We start from the raw sequence: 20345 nt of genomic DNA, 5'->3' as shown, positions 1-20345 counted from the left end.
CCTATTGTGATAATTGGGGATAATGGTCTTTCTCTGTCTTGATGACTGACTCCTCAAGTGTTGGTCCCTTCTCAGAGTGCAGTCTGTAACCTGCAAGTCCGTGGTCCTCTTCCATTCCTTTGGACTAAGCCTCAACACACAAAAGTCCACTTTGACACCTGTCCAATGCATTGAATTCACGGGGGCCACCCCAGATTCTACAATTGTCAGAGCCTTCCTGCCTACAGACAGATTCATCACTATGACCAACTTCATCTCTATCCTTCAGAGGAGCTCTCAAACCACAGCACAGACTTTCCTGCAGATGCTAGGCCACGTGGCAGCCTGCATGTTCATTACACCCCATGCCAGACTGCATTCAAGATATCTCCAGAACAGCCTACACAGCTTGAGCAAAAGGATATCTGTCCCACAGAAGGTTCTCGACTCCCTGAATTGGTGGAAGGATCGCCACAAGGCCTATGTGAGAACCCCATTCACATGCTGCCTGCTGAAACACAAAAATAAGAACCATCACCATAGATGCCTCATTGCTGGCTTGGGGCACTGCTGGGTTCATTGCCCAACCCACAGGCTGCATGTTGCTCTGTAACGGCCCTGTGTGGATCCTGCTGGACTACGTTAACTCATCCTTGGAACCTAGAGCAGGCCAGCACAATCTTCCCAGGAAAAAGGTCCAGTCCTGGAACTGGCCAAGGTAAGTAAGGGCCCTAGGTGTCATCGAAGGGCAGCTCTTCCTTTTCTCCATGTTTGGGTGTGGCGGTCAGGTTGTAAAAGAGAACCCACAGACCTTCCCCCTTCCGGCCATAGACAGAGAGGAGAAGGGAAAGGGGAGAGGTCCTGGTTCCTCAGGGCAGAGGAGCGGAGAGAATGGTCCAAGCAACCACCCTAATTTCTCTCATTTTTTTTCATAAAAATCCCTAAAAGTCTCAGAGCAAGGTTGGCATCTCTGCACTAGCGTAGAATCCCTTATGCCAGTGCATAATGAAGCAGTCTTCTCTCTTCCCGAATGTCCATTGCCGGAATAGGAGGTTGGATGGATCAGGAGCCAACTGTTCCAGCTTTACACTGTCAGGTGGTTCCCTTCCATACAGGGAATTCTCCCCTGGTCAATTATGGACAGAATTCAGACCCTTTCGCACCCTCAGAGTGACTTAAAGAGGCTGGGAGCATAGCAGAGAATTCTGACTACCTATAACGTCGCAAAATTCAAATGTAAGTATATAGCTACAAAAATTCAGTGGCTTGTATTGACAAGGGAATGAATGAGAGTTATCGTATCACCAGTTGTAATTTTTTTGCTGAGTGTAACCTTTACAGTCACTTGTGTCTGAAAAAAGCGTGTGTTTTCAAAACAGCACTATTAATTAGCTGCCACTTTATTGGCAGTTCTTAACCAGTTTCCTTCTTGACAGCTGTTTGTTAAAATGCCCAAAACTGTGCCAGGCTCCTCAGAATACAGGTGCATTTCACATGGGCCATACCCAAAGAGTTTGCAATCAGATCTGATGCATGATGCAAGAGAGGGAATCCAAACAGTCAGTGGAATGGGAGATGAGAGAATGGGAGTGTGAAAGTGTCATTCAGGCCATCTCAGCATCCTGCTGAAGGCGTTGGTGTCCTGACACTTCTTGCTTAAGAAAAATCATTTTTGGCCAGCGAGATATAGTCCTCCAGAGGCGTAGAAGGGGCAGAAGGTGATACGGGCCAATAGAGAGCTAGCAGGACAGTTAAGAAGACTTGCTGCTCCCGCTGGGAGTAGAGCTGGGTGAGACTGGGACAGAAGAGGAGTGCTTCGATGCTAACCCAGAACTCCAAGGCCGTGTCAGTCCCTTGGCTTAAAGTGCTGCAACCAAGCACCTGACTTTTGTGTACATGGATATGTTTGTTTGTTTAAAAGCAGAGTCTGAGTTAGCTGTTATTTAACTGTTTGAAGGATATATGCTGAACTTATGACATGGGCCACCATCCTCCTCTACATCTTGTAAAGTGAGGTAGGGCGCTGTGACTGGTTTGGTCATAGAGACCCCCTTGGGACTGTCACCTGATGTGCTGAGATTACCTCTGAGCCCGTTTTCCCTGCCAGCTTGGGACTCCAGAACCCTGCTTTGTTGAGTCAGACACGCTAGCCTGCTGCAACACAGACCCAGGTCTGGTCCACGCCCCCAAAGCTGCAGACTTTAACTAAAAACTGCTCAGCAGGTCTCCTATCTCGGGCACCCAGACATTCAGCTCCCAATGGGATCCAGACCCCAAATAAATCATTTTATACAGACATTTTATACAGACATTTTACTCTGTATAAAGCTTATTCAGGGTAGACTCATAAATTGTCCGTCCTCTATAACACTGAGAGAGAGAGAGAGAGATGCACAGCTGTTTGCTCCCCCATGTATTAATCACTTACTTTGGGTTTATTAATAAACAGAAGTGATTTTATTAAGTATAAAAAGTAGGATTCAAGTAATAACCGACAGAACAAAGTAAGTCACCAAGCAAAATAAAGCAAAAACAAGCAAGTCTAAGCCTAACACAAAATCTCACCCTCAGAGATGTTGCAATAAGCTTCTTTCACAGACTAGACTCCATCCTAGTCTGGGCCCATCCTTTCCCCTGGTACAGTCCTTGTTAGTTCCAGCAGACATCTTAGGTGGTAACTAGGGGTTTTCTCATGACTGGAACCCCCTTTGTTCTGTTCCACCCCGTTTTATAGCTTTGGCGCAAGCTTTGTCTTTTGTGTCTCTGGGTCCCCACCCCTCCTTCTAAGTGGAAAAGCACCAGGTTTAAGATGGATTCCAGTATCAGGTGACATGTTCACATGTCCTGTGAGACCCCAACCTCCATTCTTCCAAGGCTGACCCGCACATACCCAGGAAGGTTTGCAAGTAAACAGAGCCATTTACAACCAATTGTCCTAGTCAATAGGAGCCATCAAGATTCTAAACCTCCATTAGTGGCCCACACTTTGCATAATTACAATAGGACCTCAGAGTTATATTTCATATTTCTAGCTTCAGATATAAGAATGATACATGCATACAAATAGGATGAAGACACTCAGTAGATTATAAGCTTTGTAATGATACCTTAAAGAGACCTTTTGCATAAAGCGTATTCCAGTTACATCATATTTCACACTCATAAGCATATTTCCATAAAACATGGAGTGCAACGTCGCAGGCGCATCTGCTCACCCTGAGGCAAGGGGACACAACAGCATTTACAAGGAATTACTGTGATGAGACATGCAAGGGCATGTGTTGTTATCCAACTAATTTTTAGCATCTTGGGGAGCAAAACAGCTAAAATGTGTGTACTTCATGGGACTACGAAGTGCTCTGTTCCTCTCTTTTCCTAAGTTTTTCAAATCCCAAAACAATAGGTACTACATTACAAATGTGTGTCTGGCTAATTAATGATATCTCTGTTTGCAGAGGTTTGAGTGTATTATTCATATATTTTCTTCATTTTTTGCTATAAGTTTATGGTCAGTATGTTTTATAGAACCTTCTATAGGTTCACACTATAGGTTGATAATGTAGGTATCTACTACTCTGAGATTGTTGAGATGATAATTTATATTGCAGTAGTTTGGATAAAGTATCTGCATTGTATTAAAGAAACAAATGTTCCTGATTTAGTGTCCCAGTAGACCCAGGTTTATGCAATAAGTGGTATTGGGACTGTGGATTAGTGGGCAGAGAGAGATCAAGAGCATTGCAGAGATAACGATGTGCTGCGACTGGGAGAGGAAAGAACGAAGCTATTCCTTCATAGTTTCTGCCCACCTTAACACATGGAGTAACATTGACAACTGATGTGAATTTAATTTTTCCAAATGTGGAAAAAACAATCAAGATCATCAAAAGGATGAGATGCCCCAGAATGAAGGGATATTGACCCATGCTCTGATGCTCTTGGTGGGGAAACTGGGTATCAAATATCAGAGGGGTAGCCATGTTAGTCTGTATCCACAAAAATAATGAGGAGTCCGGTCGCACCTTAAAGACTAACAGATTTATTTGGGCACAAGCTTTCGTGGGTATCAAATGTTTCTTGTTGGCATTTGGAAAATGTTTCACCGAGCAGCATGAAAAATGTTAACCATGCCAAACTTTTATTTTCCTTTCTTAAAACGTCTTCCAAAAAATAAAATCTGCTATTATAAATTCCTATCGAAGGAAAATTGAAATGGAGTCCTCATATATTGACAACATATTTTCTTGTATTCTTTTTGTTTTCAGATGAACTGCTTCAGAAAGAGCAAAACTACTCCGATGATGTCTTGGCCAATATGATCAGTGAGCCCAGGATCAGCTATGGAAATGATGCCCTCATGCCTTCATTGACTGAAACTAAAACCACAGTTGAACTTCTTCCAGTTGATGGAGAATTCAGCCTAGATGACCTTCAGCCATGGCATCCTTTTGGTGTTGATTCTGTCCCAGCCAACACTGAAAATGAAGGTAATTTAGAATCACTGAGAGAAGGTCCCACCCAGAGTGTTTTGAAGTGAGTTGGTGTGATGATTGATTCATGTCCTAAAAATCTTCGCCTTTTTAACTTAAGTAGGAAATTATACATTTTGATTGTGGCAAATGGTCTGCCACACCTGCCTGGCTTCCTTAATGGGACAGAGAATGCTGATTACATCTCAGATGTTTAAGTACATCATAAATCTCAGTGTTGAATTTAATCTACTCCCCTTATTATAAAAACAGCAAAATGTAAGTGATATTCTGTAAATTAATGGAGTTAATGTGTTAGAATTATGTGCATTTTAAAATCACTTAACGGGAGCTTTTAATTGCTAGCATCAAAATGAATAAGCACACTATCCTGGAGTCATACTAAAAATAAAACATTGTGGTATAAGTATACATGTGATTTTACTGATTAGAATATTTTCCAGTATTTATTACCAGGGCATTCTGCATGCACTCACCATTTTGTAACTGGACAGTGAAAGCTTCTACAGGAGTACTTTGTGTAACTCATGGAATAACCAGTTGAGATAGTCCTATGCTTTTCATGTTTTTAATTTTAAATAATTTCTATCTAATCTTTAAATTTAAAAATAATTGGGCATTTTACTGCCAGAGCAGTAGAAAGGCCACGTTTTGTATAGATGCCTGAGCCACATTAATCAGAAATCTAGAAAACTCTTACTTGTTCACTGCCCTTAAGTTTCTTCTTATGTAAGTGTTGAGATGAATTAACAAAGGGAAACATAAACTCCACCAGTTCACTGAGAGAAACTCAGTCAAGGTTAATTGAAACAGAAAAATTAGCATTTATGAAAGAATGATAAATGCTACTTTAAGATAACACTGTTGCTTCCACAGGAAGATAAATTGCATCTAGATGCGTGGTTCTTATTTCTTTTAATATATTCCTAATAAAGATGCACAAACAATTCTGCTTTGTTTAATTTTGGATTATTGGGCATTTTAATACGTGCTACAATAGCCCATTGTGGCACTTTCAGTGTTTACTTTGTAAATCTTTTATGGCTATTCAAGGAGTATTGAAGGGTCTTTATAGACAAGAATATTCTTACCGTTGTTGCTTCACAAATAATTAATCATAGTACATGTAGGATTAAAAAAATAATCCTGTAGAGAGATTTAAGATACACCACAGAGAACAACTGAAATAATAGGAGTAGCCGTTAGATGCGAGATGCTGAGCACCACACAGGAGTGCTCTGCAGGACTGACCCTTAGAGGAGATTCTTGGTCTCTGGATAATGTGGCATATGGTTGATCTAACAATTTTAACTTGAGTGATTTGGTAATTTGATCATTGTTTAATGAATAGCCAATCTACAGATGCTAGTACTGCTTTGCTCTAGCTGGAAGTAAATCTAATTTTTGAAATATTGGTGATCAGAAATTCTGAGTGTTAGTCATTTGGCCTGGGAGTCTTAACTCCGTCAGTGTAAACATTAACACGAATGCAATGCTATTCCTTTGTGGCATTGGAAGACGACATACTTCATTATTATCCAAAGCAGTCTTCACAATGTGTTGGGTAAACCAGTTGCCTTTTTAGATTTAACATGCACATCAGAATACACATATTTTTTGAACAGACACTGATATCTGTCAAGTAAATTAAATATGTATTTATATGACAGACTGATTCTAAATGAACTGTTACGTTGTGTTTTTCTCAACATTGTCACAGCTGCATGAGATGTTTTTAATTAACCATTGAAAAAGGAATTCATGAAGTTGAGTGATGGTAAGAAAGAACAAGTGCAAGCAAATCCAGCATTAAGGTCATAATTTAGTATTTCAGTCTAGCACCTCCCTCTTCTGGAGGTGTGTTTAAGTGATCAACAAGATATAATATATGCAAAACTGCTGGTGTGATGGGGGATGGTTTAAGTGTGAGACTTCTTACTTTCATTCTGAATTTCCCTGTGGATTGCATATTTGTGTAAAAGAATAAGTGTACTTTTAGCAGTTTCTCTCTAATTAGAATTGCTTTTCATCTGCAATTGCTTGCATACCTTGGTTAGAAGTTAAGGAGCCAGTGAAAAATGGATTTCTCTGCAGTCTAAATTTAAGATCCAGCAAATCCCCTCAGACTTCTGAAAGTCCCCCACTTCCCCCGCATATACACTAAATTGATTTGCCAATAAATATCCAACGTAAACTGTATTCAAGGAAGAATATGAACCTACATGCACTCTTAGATCTTTGGTCATGTGAGTTATCTTCCAGTTACTGTGAAATATTGACAGGTTTGCAAAATCTGTTCCTTTCTAGTTTTAAAAAAGGTAATTTAAGTCCACGTGATAAGACTAAGAAATGAGGCATTTTGTATTTAAAAAACTTGGAAAAGAGAATTTCACAGGTACTCTTATTTTAGCAATGAATTATAATACAAATTACCATATTTCTAGCTTAGTAATGCATCACCATCACATTTGCCAGTGTCTAGCTCAGCTTAGCTAGATATACTTCCCCTAACGCTTCTGAAGAAACTAAGGGTGAAATCCTGGCCTTGTCAAAGTCAAATGGGAGTTTTTGCCAATGTTTTCACCCTATGGGTTTTTCCCACAGACACAGTTGTCCTCAGTGAGGAATAGACTGTTTATCTTTTTCTGAAATTAAATTTTTGTTAACGTAACCTTATGCTATCGTGATGTGGCCAATCACCACTTTCACCTCTCGTGAGTCCATGGAAAATTGTACCATTACCCCTACCAGTTGGTCTGTCTTGGAATTTGAGTTCTTTGGGGAAGGACTGCCCCTTCTTTTCCTTTTGGAGAGAAAAGCACATTGTGGGTGCTTCCAGATTAAATAATAGTTACATATAAAGTGCTAGAAATGCTCCTTTTCCCATCAGATATCTTAATATTAGATGTAAAGTGAAGCAAGAGCACACAGAATGAAGCCTGCATAGTCATCCCATCATGAAAAAAAAGTAGGTACAATAATGAACTTCCTGGGGCCAAACTTTTATGGAAAACAGCATTGGGCTCCAATTTTGTGCACATGCTGATTTGTGCCTAAAATTATCATATTTGCATGTTTAAATGAGGCCAGTATTTTTGGAGCATGCAGTTTTGGAGCATGCAGAATTAGTGTACTACTTTAAAACTTGGAGTGCAGCGTAACGCCATGTGTCTTATTAGTACTGTGGTTATCATATCTTTGCACATAGTCATCCTGTACATTACAGACTTACACCACTTCACATCTTCCTCCAGCACCCACCCTTTCTTCAAAGAACATATCTTTAAGTCAGTGCTCTCCCTTATGCACACCTCATGGCCTGATATATGCCCACCTGCTGTTCCCTATGTGAGGAAACCCTACCTGGGGATTGTTTTGCAGACATGTGCACTGTTGTTCTACTCTGTTTCCAGCTGCTTTGGCTCTTCTTCTCTAAGCATACAAACAGTTGTTATTGCAGACAATCCCCTTGTGTTGCCAAGTAACTGACAGCACTAAAGCAGCTAGCACAGAATTGCAAGGCCTCCTTTGCACAGGAAGGATGTCTACATGCTGTAATGGGAAGGCAGTGTAGTATAGCAAGGGCAGTGGATTAGGAGTCAGGAGCGCCAGGCCAAAATTTTCAAAAGTGACTAATGATTTTTGAGTGGCTCAATATTGGGTGTCCAATTAGAAAAACCTTAAAAGGGGCCTGATTTTCAGAAGGCAGCTGCTCAGCACTTTCTGAAAATCAGGCCCCATTAAGGTGTCTCATATTTGGGCACCTAGAAATTGAAGATTCCAAAATCACTAGTTACTTTTGCAGATCTTGAGGTTCTGTTCCCAGCTTTAGCCTTCCTCTGTGACCTTGGGCAAGTCACTTCCCTCTGTGTCAATTTCAACATCTGTAAAATGGGGGGTAATGATACTTACCTTCCTTTCATAAAGCAGTTTGAGAACTATGGATTATAAGAGCTGTATAAGAGTTGTGTTATTATTATTATTATTTCTTCCCCCATCCGCAGAAGTATTGGGCCAGCCACATGTAGCCACACCAATTTACAGCAAACAGTTCCCTTCTCCTCTTCCCCATTCAGCTGCCACCATTTTTCCTGCCACAACCTGTTCTGATTTTTCAGTGATTGACATAATTTTACTCTTCCATTCAGCTATCACTTCTGCAGTGTCTGTATATCCTTTGCAACAACATATTCAGTCCCTGCTTTGAAGTACCAACTGTAACCGCATACAGGTGCCAGATGCGCAGGGAGTGGAAATGTTCAGGGAATACAGGAACTGGGTGAGGGCAAGAAGCATGGTGACACCAGAGGAGGGAATAAGGGTGATGTTTCTGCAGTAGCAGGATATTTCAATCCTTGAGCACCAATCCTTTTCACTGGAAAAATGCTGCTGCCTGGGGGGCTGTAGCCCACAATTGGAGTAACCTAGCAAAAGGCTTAGATGAGAAAACGTTTAGTGGCTGTACTTTTATTTAACATTGTACAAAAAGCAGTTTCTAGTGAAGGCAATCACATGGGCTACTGATAGTGCTCTGAATTGCCAGGAAGATGGTTTGATAACTGATCCATCTTTACTTCCCCATGTAGGGAGCATGGCGTGTGCTAAGAAAGCAGTGCAATCCCCCTGAAAAAGCCCCTTTCAGCACTCAGAACTTTGCACCCTATTTCCAGAGCAACCAAAAGCAGAAGCCAAGTTCTTCGTACCATTTTGGCACTTCCAATGCCAACTGGAACAAAGAAGCACAAAGTAACAGAAAAGAAGAAAAATAAAGAAGGCAGAGGGGAGGAATAACACTGGTCTTGTTTTTTTTTAAACTTCCCCAACAGGCTCAAGTTTGGGTTTAGCTAAGGTTATGGGTGAAGGGTCAGGTTATTCACTTTCCTATTTACCATTAGTGCCAATGGGCTCCAAAAAGCATCACACCAGTCTTCAGCCAGGTATGGCCTCTGTGTGGGAATATACGGTATTTAAAGATGTGAATGCAGGGCACAGAAATATGGTTGTTCTTCAAGTCCCCTTCTACTTTTAAAATGGAAGATAATCTAATGAGATGGACAATTTTACTGCATACAAACCAAAATATATTAGGAACTACATTATAGAGAGAGAGAGAGAGAGAGAGAGAGAGAGAGAGATAGATAGATAGATATATATCTAATAACTGTTGCCTTCAAAAGTTAATAATCTGGAAGAATAAACTAAGATTTTTGGGCATGTAGAAATTAGCAATGATTAAAACTTGCTGCAAGGACTCATGCCAATTCCGGTTCCCAAATCTAATAAAAAGGTAGGAAGATGTTTCTAAGGATACAATGTATAAAGCCTGACCCTACTGACTGTAACATTCTTTGATCTTGATAGTTTCTAATTTGAGCAGTATCCAGAATATAAAGCACTGGATGGACATGTCAGCAACAAAAGACGCTATTGAAGTTCCCATCTCCTTCCTTTTATTTCCAGGGTTAATTTAAGGCAAATCTTTTCCAGCTGCTGCTATTGTAACTTTGTTTATGGCATATGTCTCTCCTGCACTATCCCAACAAAAGAGCAGTTGACTTATCATTTTGGGTTTTTTGTTTGCTTTTATTTTTTTTGCACATGCCCAGTTGAGCCTGTTGATGCCCGCCCAGCTGCAGACAGAGGACTGACCACAAGACCAGGTATATAACTTGCATGGCTTTTACCTAACCTATATTTTTCCCAGCATGTCTATGACCTGCTTGAGCTGAAATGATCCTTTTCTTTGTTATTACCCCCTATTAAACTGTAGTGTCATGTCATGAACCAGTATCTATGGGGAATTGCAGCCACAATTTTAAAGGGGGCTCTCACAGATCTTCCCCCCCCAAGCCTCTGAGTACTCTCTCCATATCAGTATGTGCTTGCAAAAAGGGGGAGGAGACTGGAGGAACTGTCCATTTTTTCTTCCCACGTAGCAAAAGTAGTGTATTTTTTTAATAAACAAAATAGATGGTGTTTTGTAAATTGAAAATAATCATGCAGAGTTCAGCTTCCACAGTTTGGAAATTGATGGGGCCATTAAAACTTTTTAGGCGGTTCAGGGACAGGACTTATTTTTTTTAAATACCAGCCACTTGATGCAATTTCCAAAGGCAAAGTTGCTCTTCAGAAGTATTTTTACAAGCTTGGGAAGAAGTCCTTTCTAGTAGTAGTCTCTTTTCAGGTCTGACTCCATTGAAGGCAGAGCAATCGCTCCAACCTTCCCTTAATGGCAGAATTTAGATTTCCCTCCAGCACATCAGTGATATTAGATCAGTCAGTTCTTGGATCAGAATTTCAGCACTGCAACATCACATTTTTTAAAAGCAAGTGTAACATCCTCATATCACCTGAGTGTTTTTGTCTTCTGGGATATAGAGCTTCCTAAAGAGGGGTAGAAATATCATATTGTATGCAGCATTTTGCATATGAATATTTTATCTTCATTCTCCCTCACCCACAAAATATACTCACACTTTAATCCTAACCTTGTAACCTGTCTGTTTTACAAGGATTTTTCTTCTCATAGTTTTTTTCCTGCATAATGTCTTATTCACTCATTTATGCTTGTTATCTTGTTTGGCATTTTCATATGCATAATCAAAAGCCTGCTGCTAAGAGACCCATGTTAGTTGTTAAATATTTTTCATAAGGGAGGGGTGGAAAGTCTGGTGGGTACTGATATGAGAAGATATACTCTTGCTCCAGTTTGCCACATTCAGGCTTCATCTCATTAAGTGTTAGCTATCATTAAACCCTTGATAATGGGGTTCTTACTTTCTTCTTGTACATTCCTTTGGCTGGCAGTGGTATTGTACCAAGAGTACTGGTGTAGTTAATGATCTATCCAAGGTTGTATGTTAGATTTCTGAGAGGGGCTGTGATGCCTTGAAAGGTGATTTTTTTCATAGCTTCAAATTTCCAAAAGTGAGAGGGGGCAGTTTTACTGCTCATAAGTTACACTAAGTATTTCTTTAACTCTTCGCTGCTTGAGTTTTAGGTGATGTTCAGTGCAAATGGGACATTGTGCAACAGCCTCTTCAACACTTATGCGTTTAACATGGAGTTTGAGTGCTGGGGAGGTCCTGTTGTAGTCACTTAATTTACCCTTTGCCTCAGTTCCCTGCTCTCTTATAGTCCTCTTGAGTGAATGTTACTCTTGTGAATATCCCCATCCCATGTAAGTGCAAACTGACAATCTTACCAATAAATGAGCACAACTACTCTAAATCTAATGCTGGCACTAATGTTTGTGCCTGCACCTTGAGTTTGTAGGAATAAACCAACTTCTTTGGTTCAGTTAGAAGAAGATGGGGAAAGTGGCTACCTTGTATTAATTTTTCCACTAATTGAAAATGGCATAATCCTTTTACATTACCTGGAAAAGCTTCTTAAACATCTATGCTTCCAGATATTTTTTGTCTTCAGAAAAGTCTAATGGATTTTTAGCCTATTAACTTTTTTAAAACATTAGCAGATTCTATTAAATAAAACTGTCAGGTTCCCTTTGCGTTTATGTGGTTAAGTGCTCAAGTCAGGAAATGACCAAGTTAATAGGGTGGTCTAGTAGGTAGAGTATTGACTTGGACTCAGGAGACCTGACATCACTTCCCAGTTCATCAACAAGTTTCCTGTATGATCTTGGGTGAGTCACTAATTTACCCTTTGCCTCACTTCCCTGTCTGTAAAACAGCAATAATGCTTTCCTACCTCATATGGATGCTGTAATTAAAAAAAAAATCCATTTTAAGCTACAAGGAAAAGCTTTATACAAGTAATTACTAAAAATAGAGGATTATGATGGAAACATTTATGCATCCTTAGCTAGATTGGACTTACTCTCTGTTTCTAGTACAGTATATGACTTCGCAGCATTCCAAGGTTCCTTGTACAACATATAATATACTATATACATTAGAGACAACATAGTATCCTTCACCACCCTGTCTCTGCACAACAAGTAAGAGAGAATGCTTTCCCAGAACTCAGAGGTCTCTGCTGACTTATATGAGGAAGTCTGGAGGGCACTGCTAATGCCCATCTGATGTTAGGATGAACCAAACAATTATTCATTAGGCTCCAACAACCTTATTTGCCAGGTTTTTAATTAAATAACATTCACTTAGACTCTGATCTCTGCAACAAAAGGAGTTATAGTAAATGGAGCCACTGCATATTATCAGTAGACATACTGAATTCTTAAAAACCTGATCAAGACGGGTCAAATGATGTGTAAATACCATAGGGAGACTTTCTGCCAGTCTGCTCAAAGTATGAATGTCTAGCAACAAATACCCACCTGATTTTCCATCACACATTGAAGTTATAATTTAGGTAATTTTAAAATACTTCTGAAGCATTCAGAGCTATTTACGAGGCATGTACACTAGTCCAAGCAGTGGTAATAGAGTATAGGATAATATCTTTCCAAAATTCCAACTAAAGTAGATAATTAATCAAATTCAAAGTATTAAATACAAAAGGAATGCTGTAAACTTAAAAATTATCCTTCTCTCTGAATTTTTAACCACTTATTACAAGTAAAACCTCAATTTATTATAACTGAAAGAAGGAAACAATATTTTGCTTTGTATATAATTGGTTTCACTGAATTTTTGATATAGAAGGTCAGCTTTCAAGTGTTCTTTTGGCTGTTCTTTCGTACATCAGTAGAGGAGAGAAAAATATTGTGAAATAGGAGGGTGTGTTTGTAGAACCACAAATATTAGCAGAGGGACTCAAAGGCAGGTGAAATACCGGACACTACTGTAAACAATTTTTTTTAAATTGTAGTGATTCCAAACTGGTTTCCCTTTAAGGGTCCTCATGTCACCATCTTGACTCTTCAGTTTCTGCTTCTGCAGGGTGAAAATATTGATGTCTGTCATCCATAATTAGGCTTTCCTTGTGGTCTTGGAAACAAATGAACATCTTGACTCAAATATATTGCCATGAGTTAATTTGTCGGACTTGCCAATGGGTGCTCAGAACCCTTTAAAAAAACAAACAGATGTTTAATGCCTCCACATGGCAATACATCAGCCATTTTTAAAAAATGTACAAGTAGGAAGTTCTCACAACCACCACCTTTCTTCTGTGCAAACAATAGGATCTTCTTGAGATCACACCTAGATCAGGACCCACCTTGAGAAATAATGCAGCTTAGGTACATCAGACTGATTCTTACCCCGGCTGCTCACAATCTTATCAGCTGTAGCAACAATTTCATGTGGAGTCTAGTCACCTAGTAATTATCATTCCCCTGAGCAATCATGTCAGAAAATGTTAGAGAATGTGAAGAGTTATCCAGTCCAGAGAGTGGTGAGGTTTCTGAGGAAAATGGCACCAAGTCTCCAGAGCCTTCACTCAGAAAAAATCTATTGCATCATTCACCTATGCAGCTCCACTACTGCTAGCAAGAGCAGAAATAGTCATGTAAAGAGGGCTTGCTCTTGAACTTAGAGTACAACAGTCTCTGTAAACTCCCAACATAGTTTACATTTTTTAAAAAGTGGGGTGGGAGAGGGGTTTCTCTGAGCGATTGCCTGTAGCCAGTGGTGTTGCATGTGACCAACTTTTCCTAATGTAGATGCAGCAGGGGAGGGGGAGGGATAGCTCAGTGGTTTGAGCATTGGCCTGCTAAACCCAGGGTTGTGAGTTCAATCCTTGAGGAGACCACTTAGGGATCTGGGGCAAAAAATTGGTCCTGCTAGTGAAGGCAGGGGGCTGGACTCAATGACCTTTCAAGGTCCCTTCCAGTTCTAGGAGATTGGTATATCTCCAATTATTACCTATTACATCTGCATGACAGACTTTTGAAGTGAAGCCTAATGCTTCAGCACACTCTGCTTCCAATACGTCATTCACAAAAGATGGAACAGAGGTAGAATTGTGCCTAAATACGTTCACTATTCTCTCTTCCCCCTAAAAGGAAGTAAGCTAAGAGAATAAAGAGGTCAGTGGGAAGGTAAAAAAGGTAGGGAGATATCCAAAACCTCATATGCTGAGCATATGCTCGAGCTGTATTTTCTTTTCAATTCTAATTTAATAAATAATTAAGTATTTATTGCCTTACAAAAAATTGTTCCATACAATGAGAACTTCATAGTGTATAGCAGGGGTAGGCGGCATATGAGCTGATTTTCAGTGGCACTCACACTGCCCGGGTCCTGGCCACCAGTCCGGGGGGCTCTGCATTATAATTTAATTTTAAATGTAGCTTCTTAAACATTTTAAAAACCTTATTTACTTTACATACAACAATAGTTTAGTGATATATGATAGACTTATAGAAAGAGACCTTCTAAAAACGTTAAAATGTATTACTGGCACGCAAAACCTTAAATCAGAGTGAATAAATGAAGACTCGGCACAGCACTTCTGAAAGATTGCTGACCCCTGGTGTATAGTATAGCCCAGAACGAAATGTATTGCCAAACTTTGAAAACCCCTCTTATAGAACGGCTTTGTAATGAAAAGAGTAACACCTCTTGGCTGATAGCTGCACTGTAAGTGCTGCTTTAATAATATGTTTTCTTTCCAGAGGTCACTTGTGCATTGTTTAATTTCTTACAGCTGAATTCTTAGTGCCTGTGCCCCAGTAAATTTTTATTGATAATAGCACCATGAAAATACACAAATGAGTCCATTACATCTCAGTAACTCCATATTAACTTGGCAGCCCTGGTCTTGGAAAGAGAAGGCAAAATTAGAAAACTAGCCTATTATTCAATACTGACAGAATTTCCAACGCTCAGTACAAATAAAAATGCTAGTGTTGCCTTCATATTGGGTCAGGTTCTTATTTGTCAGTACCCTTGCTAAATCCAGATACCACCATCTGACAATGGGTCTTTATGGGCCATGGTGCACAGATATTATGGCATCACTTCTTCCTACTCTTATTAAAGTAGTAGTGAAAATCTTCTTGAATGTGAAAACTCTGGTTTTAAAATTACTTGGCCTTTTAGGATTTTCCCAACATAGCTGTCAGGCTGTTCTTTAAATATTTATCTCATCATTTTGTGGGGACTGTGCTCATAAACCCTTTTCTACTTCCTCTCTTTCTCCTGTCCCCCTACTGCTGTAGCAAATTCAGTAACCTGTCCTCCTTGCTTCTGTTATATAGCGGGCTTAGATAGTACTAGCCAATATATGCAAAGACTCCCTAAAAGACGATTTATGTTGCAGTATTATTAAAATATCTGTGACATTCTGTAGGAGGTGTGGGCAGATAGTACACAAGTGAATTATTGATGATTATTGAAAAAGAAAAGGATACACAGCAACGACTCACCATGTGCCTCTGTTTTGTACTTTACTGTTTTTTCCTTCTTTAAAAAAAGGGTGGGGGGGAGTTACTTTTACTTGGCCATAAGACTTGTTCTCTGATGAAACCTGGTAAATACATTCTTGGGTTGGGAGCAGAGCAATTTTTTTTTTTAATTTAGAAATCTATTTCCTGAAGTTGGCTGAAATTGTGATCATCTAGATATTTTCAGACACTTTTTTTATACTTCTGAATCCAAAAATCATTTGCAGTTTTTTTTCCAAATAGGAAATTTTCAAATCATTAGTTTATAAATAACACACTAGTTATTTCTATGCATGCACATGGGGTATTTTAAAAAATAATTTCTATGAGGATTTACAATGCATTTGCACAACGGCTGCATCGACACATGCCAGGGAGAGACCTGCCAAATTTGATACATTTTGGGATTTTGGTTTTTTTACATTAATTTAAAAGCAAGTTTTAAAATGAAGGATTTTATGTTGAGTTTCAGGGATATTTTAAAACTCTTCTTTGAACTTGCTCACTATGGTTTGCTCACAGACAGCCTTGCCAGTAATGCATGGAGTAAGAAGAGTTAACAAAACATAGATCTCAATCAAAGCCTAAGGAGTATCTGCAAAATTTAATCCCATGCAGTTATACAGCAGTTGTCAGCCAGAGAGATCTCATACATCTTTACAGAGGTACATCACTCTCATTTTACGGAGGAGGAGAACGAGGCACAGGAAGCTTTAATGCCTTGCGCAAGATCACGCAGCAAATCAGTTGCAGTGGGGGAGTAAGAGCTACAGTCACCTGCCTCCCAGTCACTTGCTCAGACCACTAGGTCATAGCTCCCTCTCTCTGCAGATTTTCCCTTGGAAAAATATATAACATACAATCTGTTACAGAGGAGTGTCAGTCTGAGCACACACAAAAAGAAATAGCTATCAATTCCCAAGCGATCACATTTCCCAGAGTACTAAAACAGTAACTAGAGACAATGGAAAAAGAGATCAGAATAATAAAAGACAAAAAACAAAAATACATAAACTCTACCAGTCCCAAACATAGAGCCAGTATAAACTGCCCTGTGTTCCCTCCCAGCACCTCCCTAGGCAAATAGTGAGTTTAGATGGGTGAAGTCATCTAGCAAAATAAATGAATAGAGATGTTCGTACAAAACATCCACCCCAAGGAGGGGAAGATTATCCTTGCATTGCTCTGGTCTGCATTTCAGTGTACAGTTAGGCTGGCTCTTGGTGGTAGGGTTGCCAATTTTGGTTGGATGTATTCCTGGAGGCTTCATCACACAACATAATCTTTAGTTCCAGGATACCCCAGGACAGTCCTGGAGGGTTGGCAACCCTACTTGGTAGCCTGACTGAGACTTCAGCCTCCTGGATTTCTGCTCTCTGCTGAGGTATACTGCTCCATTTCCCAGAAATCCTAAAAGGACTCTGTCTTCCCTTGAGTAGGAATGTGGAGAGTCAGAAGAGTCCTTCCTGCTATACTCTAAACACAGCCATCTAGAGTAAAAGCAAAGCCTTTGGGTATGTCTGTATGTACAGAGCTGCAGCAGCACAGCTGCATCGATACAGCTGCAGCATGTCTGGGGAAAATACACTCTTGTCAGCATTAAAAAAAAACAAAAAAAACCCACCTCCCTGAACAGCAGAAGCCTCCCACCAACATAGTGCTATTCGCACAACAGTTTATGCTGGCATAACTTCAGTCGCTCAGAGGGGTGGTTTATTCACTCCTCTGAGCAACATAAATTATGCTGGCATAAGCTGCAGTGTAGACATAGCCTTGTCTCTGGTTCTGGTAGTGTTACTAGCCAATTCTATCTCCGCCCTGGACTCTAGGCAATCTGGGAAACAGAGTCCTGAACCTCTGTCATCAGTGCTGCTGTAGTCCAGGGGCGAGTCCCCCTCGACACTCACTCTGATGTTTCAGGGGCACCCCGTCCAGTGGAGCGCACAGGAATGAAAATTGGTGTGGACCCCTGCAAACCAAAACCACCCAGTCCTGTACAGCTGTTTAACCAGTAGATGAAGCAATTACAAACTATGAAGTAAATGATATACAACTGGGTAGTTACCCAGTGGAATTCAGTCTCTCTCTTTTTAAAGGCCTCACATATTTTCATAAATATATATGCTAATTTATTTGAGACAGGTACAATCCCCACAGCAGCTGTTTTACTCTCTTGAGTAATTTAATATGAGATTTTAAAATCTCATTTGTTTTTTTTCTTTTAAGATAATAGAGCAAATTATATTTCAAAACACCATAAAGAAATACATTAAGAAAAATAATTAAGGCTACTAAACAGCAAGGTAGTTACAAATCAGCTAATTTAATAAATCTAAATACTTAAACATGTTTTGCCTTGCTTTTAAGTTTCATGTTTTCAGTTGCACATATAATAAGAAAACATGTTATTCTTATCAAGTATTAAGAAAAACATTTAATGAAAACACAATAATCTAAAATTTCACTCATGGAAGTTTTATTTTTATCTATCCTCTTTCTGTTATCAAAATATTTTCTGTTAAGGGATAATATTAGATGGAAAATGTTATCAGTTAACAGTAAGATTTTAAAATTAAAATATGTAGAATTGCTGCATAAATAATATATGTAATTTATAGTAAATTTTTTCTTTTATTAATTTGTGAACTGCCATTGAAGCTATTTGTCACTAATGTTTTAGTGCATTTCTTTTTGAAACAGGGTTTGTATTGTGTTTTTTATTTTGTACTTGCTGATGAAAGGACGGCATCTATTTTGTATCAGTTAAGGTTGTTTTGTAATGTAACCTATATTTCTTTATGCTTGATAAGACTGTGTTTATGTAGACAGTGTAAGGGTAACAATGTCCTTAACTATTTCTTTTTATATTACATTTGGTAAGACACTTAAATTCTGTTTGGTTACTGACTCTGGAAAAGGGACATTCCCTGTGCACATTCCCTCTAAGCCAAGTGTGTATTTTGTGGGGCATGCAGGAGAATGTCACTTAACCAGATCCAGGAGTTTCCTTTCATTTTGGAAAATTAGCATTAGTCTGGTTTGGAGCTAGAAAGAAAATATTCTGTCGCCTTTTTATTTATTTATTTAACCTCCCTTAGTTTCCTTGACCAAAGCATGATGTGTAATTTTCAAATTGCAATTCCCTAAACATTTTACTATTCTTGCCCTTAAAAATTGCCTCCTGCAATTTTAAATGTAATGGTGTAATGTGATCTTGTTAAACAGCAGGCACCTTGCGCTTTTTAAAATATGTTAAGCATTTTAACATCAATAAGTAGTTAATTTAATAATTCAAACATGCCAGAAAACAGTCTAAATGCCTAGAAGAGTGTCCTGAAAGTGAGGATTTTTCTCTTTTTTTTTTCTTTTTAATGTTGTGTTATAAGAGGGATCAAAATCATCCTTAAAATGGGATCATGTGTATGGTCTAAAGAAGGTAGTTTGGGAGCTTCTGTTCTTGTCTCATAACACAAGGACAAGAGGACATTCAATGAAACTGAAAGGTGGCAAATTCAAAACAGATAAAAATAAATACTTTTTCACTCAACGTTAGATCAGACTCTGCAACTGTTTGCCACAGGATGTCACTGAGGCTAAGAATTTAGCAAGATTCAGAAGGATTATGCAGATAACAAGACTGTCCAGAGTGGTTATAGTTAATACTAAAAGAAAAAATTGGAAGAGATGTAAAACCTTCTTCAGGTTTAAAACAATCACTAACTCTTAAGGATTACGGTTGAGACCAGGAGGGGAAGGGGCTCACAGGTTACTAGACTAGATAACATGAGCCTGATCCAGTATGGCAGTTCCTATGTTCTTACCATTGTGCAAGTAAGGAAAGAATGCTAATCATGCATTGTCATTACATCCAATCAAAACCCCTAAAGTTAAAACATCTAATGTAAAATCTAAAATCCATAGCTTAATGCAAATAAAGGTTTAAAAATATTTGTTGTACTAAAAGTACAAAAGGGGGAGTGTAGAAGTAAAGAAAGAACTAACAGGGATTTGTAGGGGATCTTAATGCAAGACAGTCTCTGTTAGCAAGAGTTAGGCTAGCTGTAACCCTAATAACGCGAGATTTGTAGAAGCAAGAATTGTGTAAGGCAAGTGAAAAAGAACTGTGTAAAAAATTGTTGCGACCTTGTGTAGAGAATGTGTAAATATAAAATGTAGACTGGCGTCTCTTTAAAAGTAAAAAAAAAACCAAAATATCAAAATAACTCCACTTTTTCATCCTGTGAGCCACTTCATGAGACCACTACCTTAATTCCTCACTACATGATTCCCAGTATTTCATACTGCAGATCAGGGGTCTGCAACCTTTCAGAAGTGCTGTGCCGAGTCTTCATTTATTCACTCTAATTTAAGGTTTCGTATGCCAGCAATACATTTTAATGTTTGTAGAAGGTCTCTTTCTATAAGTCTATAATATATAACAACTATTGTTGTATGTAAAGTAAATAAGGTTTTTAAAATATTTAAGAAGCTTCATTTAAAATTAAATTAAAATGCAGAGCCCCCCGGACCGGTGGCCAGGACCCGGGCAGTGTGAGTGCCAC

The 20345-nt window shown here is 39.1% G+C and overlaps 1 protein-coding gene across 7 annotated transcripts in view; it reads left to right on the top strand.

Moving 5' to 3' along the window:
- LOC123361996 (amyloid beta precursor protein) overlaps positions 1-20345 on the top strand; it is a 322259-nt gene that overhangs the window by 288108 nt on the left and 13806 nt on the right. For 5 of the 7 annotated variants that reach the window (XM_045002228.1, XM_045002222.1, XM_045002226.1 and 2 more), the window contains 2 exons: positions 4245-4466; positions 10076-10129. In XM_045002228.1, the coding sequence (XP_044858163.1) occupies positions 4245-4466; positions 10076-10129 (276 nt within the window). The remainder of the gene's footprint in view (positions 1-4244; positions 4467-10075; positions 10130-20345) is intronic. The other 2 variants (XM_045002229.1, XM_045002225.1) reach the window with 1 other exon arrangement.

Source organism: Mauremys mutica, chromosome 1, assembly GCF_020497125.1.
Source record: "Mauremys mutica isolate MM-2020 ecotype Southern chromosome 1, ASM2049712v1, whole genome shotgun sequence".
In the NCBI taxonomy this organism is placed as follows: domain Eukaryota; kingdom Metazoa; phylum Chordata; order Testudines; family Geoemydidae; genus Mauremys; species Mauremys mutica.
This window is presented reverse-complemented; position numbering and strand designations above follow the sequence as displayed.